This window comes from Equus przewalskii, chromosome 10 (assembly GCF_037783145.1).
Source record: "Equus przewalskii isolate Varuska chromosome 10, EquPr2, whole genome shotgun sequence".
Lineage (NCBI taxonomy): Eukaryota > Metazoa > Chordata > Mammalia > Perissodactyla > Equidae > Equus > Equus przewalskii.
Window position 1 is genome coordinate 18,749,432 of NC_091840.1, and position 14,977 is coordinate 18,764,408.

Below are 14,977 nucleotides of genomic sequence, written 5' to 3' on the forward strand. Positions count from 1 at the left end.
CTCTCTCCACTGGCTGCTGCCCCCCTGTGTCCTGTCCACACTGCCAGGTAACTGCCCAGGGACAGGGAGGCAGCCCACACACTGTCACTGCCCCACCCCCAGTGGAGTCACAGGACACGGTAGCCCCTCCAGAAGATGCAGCTCCCACCCTTCGGGGCCCACCCCATCACACATGTGCTACCGTGTTCATAGGTAAAGCATCTGGACGGTGTTATTAAATGGAAGCTATGATTTCTTGAGCACCTGCTGTGTCTGGCTTTCGCTGATTTTATTCTCACAACTACCTTGGAAGTAAGGATGGCAAGTCCCCATTTTGCAGATGTGGAAATGGGGACTCAGAAAAGCTTGCTGAAGTCATCCAAGATCATACAGCTATTGAGTGGCCGCAGCCTTGCTCTCTCCCCTAGAGGGCACTGCCATCGCAGCCAGAGACAACTCCAGAGAGTAAACGGGGTGATCCCGCTGGGTGATCCCAAATTAGGTTTAAGAAAGCCCTCCTGCAGCTGTGAGACGGGCTTCCTCATTGCCTCTAAAGGGAGGTCAGTGGCTCTGCAGCCACTCAGACCTGGGCAGCCGGGCGCTGCCATCTAGTGGCCACCGGGGCCCAGCTCCCTTCCTCCGGGATGGGCTACAGAATGGATAGACTCAGCGGTAGCCAAGGGGTGGGCCAGAGAGACCCCCATTCTCTTCATCCCACCCAGGCTTGCTGACCACCATGTGGTGCCAGGCGCTGGGAGAGGGGCAGGGACTCAAGTGGATCTGGTGGGTGGCAGTCCAGGGGCAAAACAACCGTTTGAATTAAAGGCTGGCAAATTTGGAAAACACTGGGCACCTTGTGTGTGGGTTGAGGCCAGGTGTTTGTCCCGGGAAGCATGTGGGCTCTGCCCCACAGGCAGGAGGGCATCCTGGCACAGGGGGTGGGAGGTCATCTTGTCCCCACCTCGGCTCCAAGCAGGAAACAGCTTGGCTGAAGGCCCTATGGAGGGGCATCCAGGTGTCCTCTCTCCATAGCTCACATCTTCTGCCATCTAGTCCAGAAGTCAGTCCGAGATTGGCCTGAGACTTTGGATGTTGAGGCCCAAATGGGAGAAGCAGGAGAGGAGGTGCCGTATTGGTGGGGCCTGAGCCAGGCTGGGAGGATGGGGGCAGTGGTGGAGGCCGGGAGCTAGGTCTGCCTGGGGCAGATGTGCATCACAGTGTAATCAGAAGCAGAGAGAGAGAAGGGAACTGTCCAACAACAGGGCTGGGTTAAATTAACGCATACCGTGGAAAACCATGCAGCTGTTAAAATGATGATGTAGATAAATATTTATTGATATGGAAAGATGTTCGCAACATATTGTCGAGCGAAAAAAGCAAATTACAAAATAATTTGTAGAGCATGAGCCCACTTGTGAAAAAACAAATTTATGTGTGTGGGAAAAAATCTGATAGTGTTTATCTCCAGGTGGCAAAATAATGGCTAATTAATTTTTTTTGTTTCACTTATCTGTATTTTCTGATTTTTCTACAAAGCATGTATAATAAAAAATGATGAAAGTTTGGCAAACAAACACTACCAAGCGTGTCTTCCTCTTTGCTTCTCTGTGTGGACATCTTCAGATGGTTAAGGCTGAGTGTGGGGATGGCTCTGAGGGTCAGATGGGGGTTGAAGGTGGAGGGAGAAAGCCCGGCCTGTGACAGGGGCCCAGGGAGGTGACTGACGAGGTGGAGGGTGGGGCCTCCCTCTGCTGCTGCCCACACAAGCCTGGTGTCTTGCATACACAGGTACTGTCCACTGAGCATGGCTGACAAGCCCTTCCTGCCCTTGTACGTCTTTCTCCTCCAGGATTGCTTTGCACTCAGTTCAACTAGATTTCACTTGAACAAAGAGAGGAGGCCACACACCTACTTGCCCTGCAAGCTGGAAGGGCAGCCACTCGCAGCCACAGAGAGGAGTTGGCACAAGAGTTTGTCCCCAGTCTTGCTCTTCCTTCAGTGCCTCCTGTCCTCCTGCAGCTCTACAACCCACAACGGGATCAAAAGTCACTGGGCGTCCCCTCCTCCAGACTCCCCTCCCCAAGTCCCTGCTCAGGCCCTGGGGTGGGATGTGGCTAGAGACTCAAAGACTCTCGCCTCCTCTCTCTGCACCGGGACTCACTGGGGGAAACCTTGGTAAGCAGCCTATAACACGCCCAAATGAAGAGCATCTCCCCTGCTGTGGGGCAGGGGGCATTGCCCCAACAGAGCCCAAGGGCCTGAGCTGGCTCTGAGAGCTGGGGCTGCTCTGAGAGCAGCCAGGCCTTTTCTGCAGAACTAGAGACCTGGCAGTGCTGGGCTGGCCGCCCCCTCAGGGCCTTTCCCTGGTGCCCACTGAATGACTCACCTTGGCACAGACACAATGGCTGGGAGTGGGCACAGAGCCTGCTCCCCACTGCACCCCAGCCCCTCTCAGATGTTTTCCGAGAAGCTCTTTGAGCAGGGGGCTTGGGCTGCACCCCGCCTAACATCCTGGCTTCTTGGGACAAAAACAGCACAGCCCCCCGGGGGCTGCTGTTGCTGTGCGGCGCCCTCACCGGCAGTGGAGAACAAGGCCCCATTCAGCAAGTGCCCAAGAAAAGGGAGCAGAGGCCCAGGCATGGGCAGTGGGCAGAGGGGGGCGGGGAGAGGAACACTACCCACTTTCCAGCAGTCCAAGGATGCAGACGGGCGAGGGGCCTGGGTGGGACGCTGACCCTGTGGAACCAGAGTAGAAGGGGTAGATGGATCTGAACTCTCAAGGGGCAACAGGGCCCAGGTCCTGGGCTCCTAGTTTGGATCCAGTGACTCCTCGGTTCCCAAACCCACCTCTCCCCAGACCCCCAGCCCATCTTCTCTGCCTGATGTGTGGGAACTCGAAGGAAATAAATCTCCAGTGTGAGAGTGGTGAGGGGTGGCCAGGGAAACAGCCTGATGCAGGAACAAGATGAGAGTCAGGACAGCCAGCTCATCCATAAACGCTTTGTGGAGCTGACAAGGCCTGGGCTGGGGTGGGGGTGCATGGAGGCTGGGCGAGGGAGGGGTGAGCCCAGTGGGGCTGAAGCGGGGGCTTAAGAGTGGCCCAGGGAGAGGGCCAGAGAGTGTAGTACCTGCCCCCTCTTGCCCAATCAGGACCCTCAATTGACCCTCCAGACAAAGCGCTGGTGTCCAACTCCAGCCCACAGCCCCAGAACTGCAGGATGGGGAGAAAGAAGGAATGCGGGACGTCTGTGTTCAGAGGGGAGGACTCCAGCCATCTGTTGGGAATGGGGCTCAACAGGAAACTGTAACATAGGCTGTTTTTTGAGGATGTAGAACAGGTTTGTTCTTTGCCAAATTCCCAGCACCTAGCAGGCACTCACTGGAAGGAGGAGGCTGAGTGAGGGAAGGCCTGAGTTATGGGATCTAAGAGCTGGAAGAAGGTCAGAGGTCATCTGGTCCAGCCCTTTCTTGACTAACCTTCCTAGAGAGAAGGTCTCTTTGCCTAGTGGTCAGGCCCCAAACCCAGCATCTGGCCCCAGGCACTGCCCATCAGTAGCTCTGTCTGTGGCCAGGCGGGGGCTGGCGTGCCCAGGAAGCCCTGCCTCTGGGCACAGTGATCTCGGTAGGGTGAGAGGAGCTCTCCCCATGGCTGGGCTGCAGCCCAGCCCCACCCCCTCAGGCTATGCCAGGGGGCGTTGCCAGGGGCAGCCTGGGCAGTGGCAGGCCGGCCCACTCCTCCATAAAGCCCTCACATCCGAGGAGCGGGCAGAGCTGGGCCAGGATGGAGAGGAGACGTGTCACTTCGGCCATTCGCCGCTCCTACGTCTCCTCCTCGGAGGTGGTGGCAGGCCGTCGCCTGGGTCCCGGCACCCGCCTCTCCCTTGCTCGAATGCCGCCTCCACTCCCAACCCGGGTGGACTTCTCCCTGGCCGGGGCACTCAACACCGGCTTCAAGGAGACACGGGCCAGTGAGCGGGCGGAGATGATGGAGCTCAATGACCGCTTTGCCAGCTACATCGAGAAGGTGCGCTTCCTGGAACAGCAGAACAAGGCGCTGGCTGCTGAGCTGAACCAGCTGCGGGCCAAGGAACCCACCAAGCTGGCCGATGTCTACCAGGCTGAGCTGCGTGAGCTGCGGCTGCGGCTCGATCAACTCACCGCCAACAGCGCCCGGCTCGAGGTCGAGAGGGACAATCTGGCACAGGACCTGGGCACCCTGAGGCAGAAGTGAGGAGAGGGCCAGAGGAGAGGGGCCTCGTGAAAAGAGAGAAAACTGAGCCCTCAAGAGGGAGTGCCTGCAGCCTTCAGGGTCTCAGGCAGGGGGCTCTGCCTCCCTGCTCCCCGTTTCCCCACCTCTGGGAGGGGAGGGCTGTCCTTGCTCCCCAAGATGATGGGAGGGACTGGGAGGAGGCCCAGAGCCTCAGGGATCTGATTCCAGGGAGCCAGGGTACTCTCAGCACCACCCCACTAGGGAAAGCTGTGTGGGGGCAGTCAGGGACCCCAGCAGGCAGGGTCTGTGCGTTTCATTCACTGTGGGGCCTTGTGACTACAGGCGGGGAGCTCGCCGATTCTGAGTGTGGGCCTGTGTAAAGGAGGGACGAGAAGGGAAGGTTGGTGTGCGCTGGAGAGGTGGGGGAAGAGCAGGCAGGCCTGGCCTCAGAACACGGTGACTCTGCCTGTCACCAGCTTATGACCTAGTCTAGGCACTTCAACTTCACATCTGTGAAGCGAAGATCTTTGTAAAACCCATTTCCAAAGGTCAGAGGGAAGCCCAGGGGCAGGGAGCTGTGCTGAGCTGTCGGGGCACGCGCATGAGCCCCCAAGGGCAGGAGGACTCAGGTTTGTGTGCTCAGTAGTGAGTGTGCATTGGTGGGAGCGCCTGAGTGAGCAGGAGCAGGCACAACGACCCTGACAAGGCGCCTTAGTAATGAGGTCAAGTAAAGGCCTTCAACTGCTCGCCCCCCGGCCAAGGCCTGTGTCTAGGACCCCTCTGACCCTCACTCCTCCTGCCACTCCATGGACCTGGGGAGGTCTCTCTGGCAGCCACCTCCAGGCCAGGGAGATTGGGGCAGGGATCCGAGAGTCCTCAGAGGAGGAATGTGTCCCCCCATCCCAGGCTCCAGGATGAAACCAACCTGAGACTGGAGGCTGAGAACAACCTGGCAGCCTATCGACAGGTCAGGGGGCTGGAGGGGAGGGACAAGTGAGGGGGGAAAGGGTTGATGGGAGCTGACCCAAACACAGTCCCCAAGCCAAGCCCTCCAGAGCAATGTGTTGCTCTCCCCAACGCAAGAAAGAGGGGTGAGACAAGGCTGGGGAACGGGGAAGAGGAGTCTGGGGTCAGTGGTCCTTTGCCCCTTCCCTACTCCAGGAGGCAGATGAAGCCACCCTGGCCCGAGTGGACCTGGAGAGGAAGATTGAGTCTCTGGAGGAGGAGATCCGGTTCTTGAGGAAGATCCACGAGGAGGTGAGGCCAGGGCACAGGGAGGAAAGCCCAACACAGAGATTGCAGCTAAAGACAGAGAGACTGAGACTGAGAGAGACACTCAAAGACAGGCAGAGAAAGAAACAGAGATTGGGAGACAGAGAAAGAATATGAGAGAGAGACTGAGGGAGACAAAGATAGAGACAATCAAGAGAGCATGCCCAACCCCAGGTAAAACGCACACAGACACGCATGCCACTTATTGAGAATAACAACGGGCCTTGTTGCCTCCTTTTTTTCTTCACTACAGGCCTGTGAGATAGGAACCCTCCTAGTATTATCTCCTTAGCCCTGAGGTCCAGAGAGGTTAAAGAACTTATTAAGGTCACACAGTTTCTAACTCCACCTCCCCTGCCATTAGTCTCCATTTAAATGAGAGCTATTCATAAAAAACATCCCACTGAGCTCCGACCTCAGACTATGACCCCCTGGAACCCGGGAGCCCACAGGCACACCCAGCACGGGGACTCAGTCATTCTCCCATGAGAATACAGGCACTCTTTCAGTGCTCCTGCCTGTCCGGGCCGGGGAGGAGGACCTGGTTAGGCCCCGCTTGGGCCATTCCACTTCCTCCAACTAGGACTGCCCCATTGCTGTTGGCCACCATCTGCATCTGAGGGGCAGGCAGAAGAGGGCATGATGTTGTGGGGAAACCCCAGTTGCGGTCTGGGCCCTGAACCCTGCCACCCCTTCTCTCACCCTGACCAGGAGGTGCGGGAGCTCCAGGAGCAGCTGGCCCAGCAGCAGGTCCATGTAGAGCTCGATGTGGCCAAGCCGGACCTCACGGCGGCCCTGAGAGAGATCCGCACGCAGTATGAGGCAATGGCGTCCAGCAACATGCACGAGGCGGAAGAGTGGTACCGGTCCAAGGTAGCCCTGACTGTGGGCCAGCCTGCCTCCTCCAGGCAGCCCTCCTGGCTCCATACAAGAGAATTAGGGAAGGAGGGTAGAGGGAAGGCAGGAGAGGATCCTCTCTGGGTGACAGATCTTCACCAGAGAAGAAAGGTGACTTGCCCAGGGGTCACATAGGCACTATTACTCCCAATAAGTACTTATTATTATTATTGCTACTACTACTATTATTATTAGCCAACATTGTGGTGTGCCAGGCCCTGTGCTTTGTATGGATTATCTTACTATGAAGTAGGTTCTATTCTTTGATAGATGAGAGAACTGAAGTCCAGAGAAGTTAATTAATCTGCCCAAAGTCACACAGCTCCTGAGTGATAGAACTGGATTGCCAACCCCAGTCATCCCTCTTGGGAGCCTGCCTTCTTGATGCCTCTGCCAACTGTGTCTGGGATTATGGAGCGTCTACTGTGTGCCAGTTACTGCCTGGGATACAGAGCTGTGTCTGCCCAGGGAGCTGTGATGTGCACCCAAATATGGTGTCCACAGAGAACACCGCAGGGCAGAGTTTACGCGCCATGTGGGACCAGGGAGAACATCACAGAAGGGAGGCCATTTGGCCTAGCCAGGACTAGCAGGCTACAGACATGAGGAGAAGAGGGAAGGGGCATCCTGTGTGGAGGACAGAGCCCGCAGAGGCCTGGAGACAGAAAAGCACAGAGAGGCGGGGGCCCAGAGATGCTGGCCCAGGGCACCCAGCAAAGAAGTGTGAGTGGCAGAAGCCAGAGATGGGTCTGAGCAGGTCACCGCCTGATGGAGCCGTGAGGGCTTCACTGCAAGCTGGGGCAGAGAGGGCTCTTAGAACCCAGGGCTCTGAGTGCCAGAACCCACTGCCTGCAGTGGGGGAGGGCAGGGCTCAGTCCGGAGGATGGAGCTGCCAGTGCAGGAGACTGGATTCTGTGGGAAAAACTGTTCATTCATTCATTTACCGACCAGGCACTGTGCTAAGTGCTGGAGACACAGCAGTGGCTTCTGTACCCTGTCCATGGGTCACAGTCACTGGGAATAATAAAGTGAGTGACCTGAACAACAACCCTGGGGGCCTGCCCACCTCCCTGATTTCCCAGAGACAGTGCCTTCCCACAGGCCCACACAGGTCGCCACAAGGGGCTGCAGGCAGCCCCTCAGCATAGGGCCCTCTGCCCATCTAGTTCGCGGACCTGACGGACGCCGCTGCCCGCAACGCAGAGCTCCTCCGCCAGGCCAAGCACGAAGCCAATGACTACCGGCGCCAGCTGCAGGCCTTGACCTGCGACCTGGAGTCCCTGCGCGGCACAGTGAGCCCGGGCGGGGCTGGAGTGGGTGGACGGGTCGGCCAGCTAAGGCTGGCGGATCAGAGGGGACCTGCAACCCCAGGAGTGCCAGAGAAGGGCCAGGGGCGGGACCAGGACTGGACGGGCTCTGAAAGTTACTCCGGGGGCCAGAGGCGAGACGTGGGCGGGGCGGGGCAGGCCAGGGCCAAGAAGCCTCTCCAAGTAGATCTCGTCCAAGTGCGGGGGCGCCGTAACCGTGCCTCGAGGGACCAGCTGGCTCCACCCCACAGAACGAGTCCCTGGAGAGGCAGATGCGGGAGCAGGAGGAGCGCCATGCACGGGAGGCAGCCAGCTACCAGGAGACGCTGGCCCGGCTGGAAGAAGAGGGACAGACCCTCAAGGATGAGATGGCCCGCCACCTGCAGGAGTACCAAGACCTGCTCAATGTCAAGCTGGCCCTGGACATCGAGATCGCCACCTACAGGAAGCTGCTGGAGGGCGAGGAGAACCGGTGAGCCCTGACCACAGCCCCCACCCCCCCCCCACCCCCCCGCAATCCTCCTTGCTGCCCCGCCGAGAGTCGCCTTGTTCCCTCCAGGGACTGTGTTATTCAGCCTGTGTCCAGCCCCTCCTATTCCAGTGCCCAGCACAGTCCCTGCCTAACACACAGTAGGTATTCAATGAATATCTGATGAATGAATGGATTCAATTCAACCAATGTTGATTGGGTCCCAGGGCCAGGACCTGAGTCACCCCCCAAACTAAGAGGCTCACCCCTTACCGTCCCAACAAAGATTAGACTTCTTTTCCCCTGATGGATCTCTTCTGCCTCCTCGGAACTTTCTTCACCACTCTCCCCTCCCTCCTACCACCCTCCAAGCCTCCTTCGAATAGAGATATTCCCCTCGCAGGGAATCACACCCAAGCCCCCGCAGACTCTTGGAGCTCCAGGGAGCATGTTGGCTGCTGGGGAAAGCCAGGAGATGGAGTTAGCCCTTCCTGGCAGGGAGAAGGGCCTCAGTGCTGTCACGATAACCCTGGGCCAGGACCTGGCCGGGGGATGTTCTTGGGCAGCCTGGTCACCCCCTCCCTCTGCTGTCTTTCAGCATCACCATTCCTGTTCAGACCTTCTCCAACCTGCAGATCCGAGGTCAGTAGAGCAGGGCCTTGTGGGCAGGGTGTTGGATTCCTGCCCCCTCCCCCAGGTCTGTGGGCTGCTGCTCTGGCCTGGGGCAGAGGGCCAGGGGAAAGGGGCTCCGGGCTTTCCTTAGGGGCCTTCATGATTCACCGCAGAGCTTCTAGCCAGAACACACCGTCCCAGGGCATTCTGGGTGGGGCTTGTAGCTGCTCCTGCCCGGCTCTGCCCTGTGTCCCGCTCCCCATCCCTGCACCCCATTCCACCCCTGAACTGGGTGGGGGTCTCAACCTCCATCCTGTCGCAGATCCCTGAGTAAGCTCTGCCCATCTGAGTGTTTTATGTTTTTGTTTTTTAACTGCTTGTCACTGCAGGGGGCAAAAGCACCAATGAAGGGGAATGTCACAAGGTCACAAGACATCTCAAAAGCCTCACAATACAAGTTATACCAATACAGGCTCACCAGATTGTAAATGGAGCCCCGCCGGCTCTCGGTTAGCTGCCTGCCTCTCAGACACGGTGCTTTTCTCAGCCTGACAGGAAGTGAGCTTTACCAAGCCCATTTTCCCCGTCCTCTTGGGCTTCCTCCTCCCAGGTTTCCCTAAAGGGCCAAGCCCATGGCATTTTCCCAGCAGCCTCAGTGCCCAGCCCAGGACCTGGCGCGGGGTAAATGTAGGTTAAACTAGCAGAGCTGGCCGATGTTCAAAGTGATATGTCCTCAGGTGCTCAGATGAGATGCTCTGGGGCCTCGGAGCAAATGCCAGCCTCTGCCTCACCTCTTCCCCATCACGGGGAGGGCCCCTAGGGTCTCGCTCTGCCCGGTGGCCAGGCCCTCTGCCTGATTTGTCTGTCCCTGAGGCTCCGTTGCTCAGCTCAGCGCTGATTCAGCCCAGAGGATTATTTCCCCCTGGACTGCTGCTCTAATGGTGAATAAAGCTTTATGCTCCCTGCTCTCAATTTTAAATATTAGTGAGTGTGACATGTTATATTTTTCTCTCTGAGGGGGAGAAATCTAAATTACTTCTTACTTGTATGTGGCCCTCAAATGATTCTTAGCTAAGGAAAAAAAATGCTTCTTCTTCTGAGCTAGAAATTTAGAAACACTAGACACGCATGTCTCTGGGCTTAGTTCCGCATCCGAAGGGTTAACGAGGCAGAGCAGGTAGAGGTAACACTGCCAAGTGCCAGACAGTAAAGGGTCACTAGGGCCAAGAGAAGTGGCAGAGAGAAGTAGGAAAGGGGAAGGGGGCAGCACAGGGACCCATATGTGTTGAGCACTAATATGTGCCAGTTGCTCCACACACATTATTTCAGCTGATCCCTCACTCCCACCTAAAGAAGTGGGCACCTCAGCCGCATTTTGCAGATGAAGAAACTGAGGCGAGGAGAGGTAAATTAACTTGTCCGCAGTCATGTGGCTCGTTAGTGGCTGAGCTGGGACTTGAGCTCTGGCCTGCCTGATTTCAAAGCCCGTGTGCTCCTTCCTCAGCACAGTGCTAGGTCGTCAGAAAGCCAGGTGCCAGGTCAGGGCTTGCAGAGGAGCTGACGTTCAGCCAGGCCAGGAGAGTGAGCAGGGCACTGGACAGAGCAGCCAGGACTTGCCCAGCACAGTGGGGCCTTGGGGGTCACCAGACCCTTTGGAAGAGCCCAGGCCCTCCCTGCCTGGTTGGCTAGGCCTCCATACTTATGATTGGGGTGTGATGGGGAAGCCAGGGGTGGGAGAGGATGTTTAGTGCCCTGAGAGCCCATGGGAGGCCTCCTCTCCTCACACCTGCAGAAACCAGCCTGGACACCAAGGCCGTATCAGAAGGCCACCTCAAGAGGAACATCGTGGTGAAGACTGTCGAGATGCGGGATGGAGAGGTGAGGAGGGCAGACCCCAGACCCTGGCCCATCAGGCGCTGGCCGCCCCCAGGAGCTCTCAAGGCCAGGTTCTGGAAGAAAGCCTGGACTGGCACTTAGAAGGTTCTTGATAACTCACAAGAGCTCCCAGGGAGGCTCTGGAAGAGGGGAAGGAACCTGGCTGTAATTCAACTCCCCTGCCCCTCCACTGGCAGTTCTATGGGAAGCCTGGGTGCCTGGCCACTGGATGGGGTCCTGACTCAGGCTTACTCCCTTTCTCCCTTTCTCCCCCTGAGACTCAGCTGCCCCAGTGCCAGGCCTCGGGGAGAGAGAAAGAAAATTAAAGTTACCAGTTTTCACTCCCAACTTTCAGTTTCTAACTTGGTTAAAGGAACCTGCCAGAGGAAGGGGATTTGGCATAACCCCCTCCCCATCACAGCAGCAACTGCTAGCTAATCTTACACCATCAGCTCACCATGTTCCAGGCATGGTGCTAAACACTTTACAGGTGTTACTTCAATTACCCTTGACTGGTGCAGGGGGAGTTCTGGTCAGGAAAGAAAAGAAAGACCCAGGAAGGCTGGAGAGTTGCCCAAGGTCACAGAGCCTCACAGTGGTGGACCTGGGGCCCGGGTAAGCTCCTAACTGTGGCACTGTGCACCTTCTCTGTCCCCTGCAGGTCATTAAGGAGTCCAAGCAGGAGCACAAGGACGTGATGTGAGGCAGGACCCACCTGGTGGCCCCTGTCCCAAGGCGTGAGGGGCCTGCAGCAGGAGACAGGATAGTTGCCCCCCCTCTGATAGCTAATTTCCCCAGACCAGAGACCCCCCACCCCAGCCGCTCCCTGCTCACTCCGTCTCTATGCCAGCTTGCTGCCCTAGGCTCTGACCGCATTAGGACTGCCAGATAGCATTCACCCTGCACCCAGCAACTCCAACTAACAAGGCGCTCACCTGAAAGGGGCAGCCTGGAGGGGCGTGGCCGGCAGCTTGAGTTAGAATTGGGAGAGAGGAGAGAAGTTGGGGAGGACAAGGGGAACTTATAGATCACCCTCCGTGGCCTAAGCCCTGTCGTCATGGCAACTGTTGCCAGAGCTAGAGGTCTCTGAGGCTATCTGGGAACTGGGCCTTTGAGTTTCCTCAGGCTGCTGGAGGAAAACTGAGCCTGAGACAGAAAGGGGAAGTCCCCACAGGCAAGGTAGCCCTGACCAGAGGTTTATTCTTCTAGACTGACGCTGACCAGTCTGAGAGTGGGTGGGGATATCCCATCACCTGGAGTAGTCACCAGACAGATTCCTGGCCTGCCCAGATCCCAGAGGTGCCTCCTGAGTGATGATGCAAGTGTCTCAGCCCCACTGAGCTGCTGTGAGGGCACGCTATGGGCATGCTGTGGGCACGTGGGAGCTTGATTCTCAGCACTTGGGGGATCTATAGTGTAAGTGGAGAGGGAAGAGATGCTGGGAGGGAGAAGAGGGGGCTGCCTGGCCCCTAGGAGTGGGTACAGAGAGGTCAAGCCCAGGAGGACTTCCCCATCTAGGCTGGGGGTGCAGGTAGAGATGGAGGAGGAGGCAGTTGGAATGATGCGAGGCATCAGAGTTGGGGGTTGTGGGTGACCAGTTACACTTGGCCTCTGGGTTGTGGGAATCAAGGAAGTGACTCATCCTCTTGGAGATGCTGAAACAGGAGAGATAGGGGCTGCTGTCCACAGGGGCAGGACACACTTTGTCCCAGTTCTAAAGGCCCCTTCCTTGCCCCTAATCCCTGTCCACCCAGCCCTCTGAGCCCCTGCAGCTGCTGCCTTCTGACCCCAGCAAATGAATGAAGCCACTGCAATACATCCGACTCTCTCCACCCCACAGTGACCTGCTACTTTTCCCTAAGCTGAGGCCCTGTGGGCCCCTCTTACTCAAATACAAAATGTACCCCTGTGTTTTAGGTAGCACCATATTTTATAATTTGGGAAACTGAGGCACAAGCAGAGTAAAGACCCTGGTTTGTGTTCCTGGAGGCAGGGCAGCTCGGGGCAGACACTTTGACTCAGAGCACCTGCTCTGCTTTCCACAGGAGGACTGTGGGGGGCGCAGGATTATCTGTGCCCAGAAGTGGGGCTGAGACGACCCACTCCAGGGTCCTCAACTCCCCTCTAAGGCCAAAGGGAGAGAGAAGTGGGAATCCCTCCCTCCTTCCAAGACTTGGTGCCCTTTCCCCCACCCACCGCTGCTAACCTTCAGGGCACTGCTGCTACCTGTAATCACTGAGGTAAATAAAGACAACTGCTGTGGCCTCCCCAGAGTGGACTCTGATCTGTTCAGGAGAGGCTGGCGCTGGGGGAAGAGGGCAGCAAGTAGCCTTGGACAAGCCTCAACTTGCTTCCTGTCACTAATCATCTCGGGAGCCCAAACCCCGACAGCAGCAGCTACGTGACAGATCCCGCCTCCAAGCCTGCTCTGCCCGGCAGCCCGAGCGCCCCCACCTCTTTGCTCCCAGCCCCTCTTCTCACCCGCCGTCCCCAGCCTGGGTGCCGTGTCTGAGGAAAGCCCGCAATTTGACCTCCACTTTCCTCACCCATTTCTTCTCTTCTAGTTGTTACCTAGAACTATTCCCAAACCTATCATTTCTACTGGCCAGGCCCAGGATGAGGCTGGGGAGGAAGACAAGGAGGACACGTACTAGGCCCCCCATTCTTCTTCCTTCCTCTCCTTGCTGCCCCCAGTCAACCAGTGCCCACTTGGCAATCCTCAAAGGCAAGAAAATACAGCACCCCCAACACTGTTCAACACTGAATAAGCCACTTCCTCCTTTTAGGAGGGTGCAGTCAGAAGGCACGTGCACCCTGGCTGCTTCCATCCCGGCCTCAGTCCCCCATCTCCCACCTGCCTCAGGTTTCCCCTCTTCCCAGAGCAGGTTCTAGATGTGCCCATGAAAATGGGGAGCAGGTTGTGACTAACAGATTTGTCCACACCCCCTTGCCACACACGTCCCGGCCCAGGGTGCCCACCCAGAGGCATCTGGTATCATTGAGCAAAACACATGTAAGCACAACTGGTCTTCAGAGCTGGGGAAGACAGAGCCTAGGGGGAGAAGTTGGGACAACAGCGAAATAAGTAACAGCAGCAACGACAGAGGTGAATGGTGACAAAGACTGCTGTGATGAGCAGGTAGCCTATTAGGGTGAGCTCCATGGCGGCGCGAGTCTCAGGGTCCGAGAATGAGGCCCGGTAGTGGCCTCGAGACATCACGCCCAGTCGAAACCCAGCGACTCGCACCCCCTGACGCCAGCAATAGTAGATGCCCCGGTCACTCAGCTGGGTAAAGCGGATGTGGAGATGGTTGCCGTGGTCAATGAACACCCTCATGGACCTGTTGACGCCCTTCAGGTACTGTGTGCGGTAGAGGAACTGGTGGTCCTTGTCCCAGGCCACGGCGTGCTCTGGCCGGGCCCCGGGACAGGAGATGATGAGTCCATGGCCCAGCCTCTGCTGGTGGAACTGAATGGGCACCTGGGGCACCCAGGGCCGGCTGCCCAATTTGGACACATAGTTGAAGATGGCCATCATGCCCTCCTGGACCACCTTTCTCTCGCAGGGCACAATACAGCTCTGAACCAGCAGCTCAGGTGTGTGGTCCCTGGCCTTGGCCCGAAGACTAGTCGGCACAGCCCGCGAACCACAGGACACCACATCAGGCAGTGTCTTGCGGTAGCGTGGGGAGAGGTCTGGGCTCTGCAGGTAGCAGAGGCCAATGCGCCACTGCTCCCCGCGCACCCCGCAGCGGTCACAGGGGGTCCACTCCCAGAAGGTGGTGAAGACATGCAGGCTCCCTTGGTACTCGTCTGCAAAGGGCTCCTGGCCCTGGTCCTTGAAGGTGGCCACCATTCCCTCACTGCTCTGGATGTCCACATCATAGGCGTAAAAGTAGTCCCCCTTGCGGGTGCCACAAAAATACAAGCCTGAGTCCTCGGGCTGGGCTCGAAAAACCAACAGACTGAACATGCGGATGCTGAAGCGGACCAGCATGTCACTGCCCACACGCACCTGGGCTTCCTCCGTCAGCACCCGCCCATCGAAGTCCGTGAGCACTTTGGTGTGGCCACTACCTAGGTGCTTTTGGTAGTACCAGACGACAGCAGTCACCTCCTCGGGCTTGCAGTGGCAGGGAAGCTCGAAGCTCATGTCAGCCAGGTACGCTGCATTGTCAAACATCAGGAAAGCTGGACAGGGGGTCCTCTGAAAAATATTCTCCTTCTCCACAATTTCAAAGGCCTGGAGGCTCCCCCACACCCACAGGAGCACAGTGGTGTGGGCCAGGTTCATGGCTGTAGGAGGCAAGGGTCAGAGGGGGCGGGCAAAACCAGGCACTAAAGCCCTCTGGGGCT

At 57.5% G+C, this 14,977-nt stretch overlaps 2 protein-coding genes across 4 annotated transcripts; one reads left to right on the top strand and one right to left on the bottom strand.

Annotated features, from left to right (window-relative positions):
- Positions 1–3,695: 3,695 nt before the first annotated feature.
- Positions 3,696–12,892, top strand: GFAP (glial fibrillary acidic protein). Of its 3 annotated transcripts, XM_008520632.2 has the most exons (10): positions 3,696–4,206; positions 5,096–5,156; positions 5,351–5,446; positions 6,173–6,334; positions 7,525–7,650; positions 7,917–8,137; positions 8,733–8,776; positions 9,136–9,255; positions 10,539–10,624; positions 11,283–12,892. In XM_008520632.2, the coding sequence occupies exons 1-10, from the start codon at positions 3,761–3,763 to the stop codon at positions 11,322–11,324; spliced, it is 1,404 nt and encodes a 467-aa protein (XP_008518854.1). In that variant the 5' UTR covers positions 3,696–3,760; the 3' UTR covers positions 11,325–12,892. The 3 variants fall into 3 exon arrangements, with proteins under 3 accessions (XP_008518854.1, XP_008518855.1, XP_070417875.1); XM_008520633.2 differs by lacking the exon at positions 9,136–9,255; XM_070561774.1 differs by lacking the exons at positions 8,733–8,776; positions 9,136–9,255.
- On the bottom strand, positions 12,499–14,915 carry FAM187A (family with sequence similarity 187 member A). Its single transcript, XM_008520631.2, has one exon. The coding sequence runs from the start codon at positions 14,913–14,915 to the stop codon at positions 13,674–13,676; it is 1,242 nt and encodes a 413-aa protein (XP_008518853.1). The 3' UTR covers positions 12,499–13,673.
- Positions 14,916–14,977: the final 62 nt, after the last annotated feature.

Bases quoted from the DNA above. Each gene is read 5' to 3' on its own strand.
- FAM187A (XM_008520631.2), bottom strand. From the start codon at position 14,915: ATGAACCTGGCCCACACCACTGTGCTCCTGTGGGTGTGGGGGAGCCTC.
- GFAP (XM_008520632.2), top strand. From the start codon at position 3,761: ATGGAGAGGAGACGTGTCACTTCGGCCATTCGCCGCTCCTACGTCTCC. The intron at 5,157-5,350 runs GTCAGGGGGCTG...TCCCTACTCCAG, and splicing joins ACCTGGCAGCCTATCGACAG to GAGGCAGATGAAGCCACCCT. The intron at 6,335-7,524 runs GTAGCCCTGACT...CTGCCCATCTAG, and splicing joins AAGAGTGGTACCGGTCCAAG to TTCGCGGACCTGACGGACGC.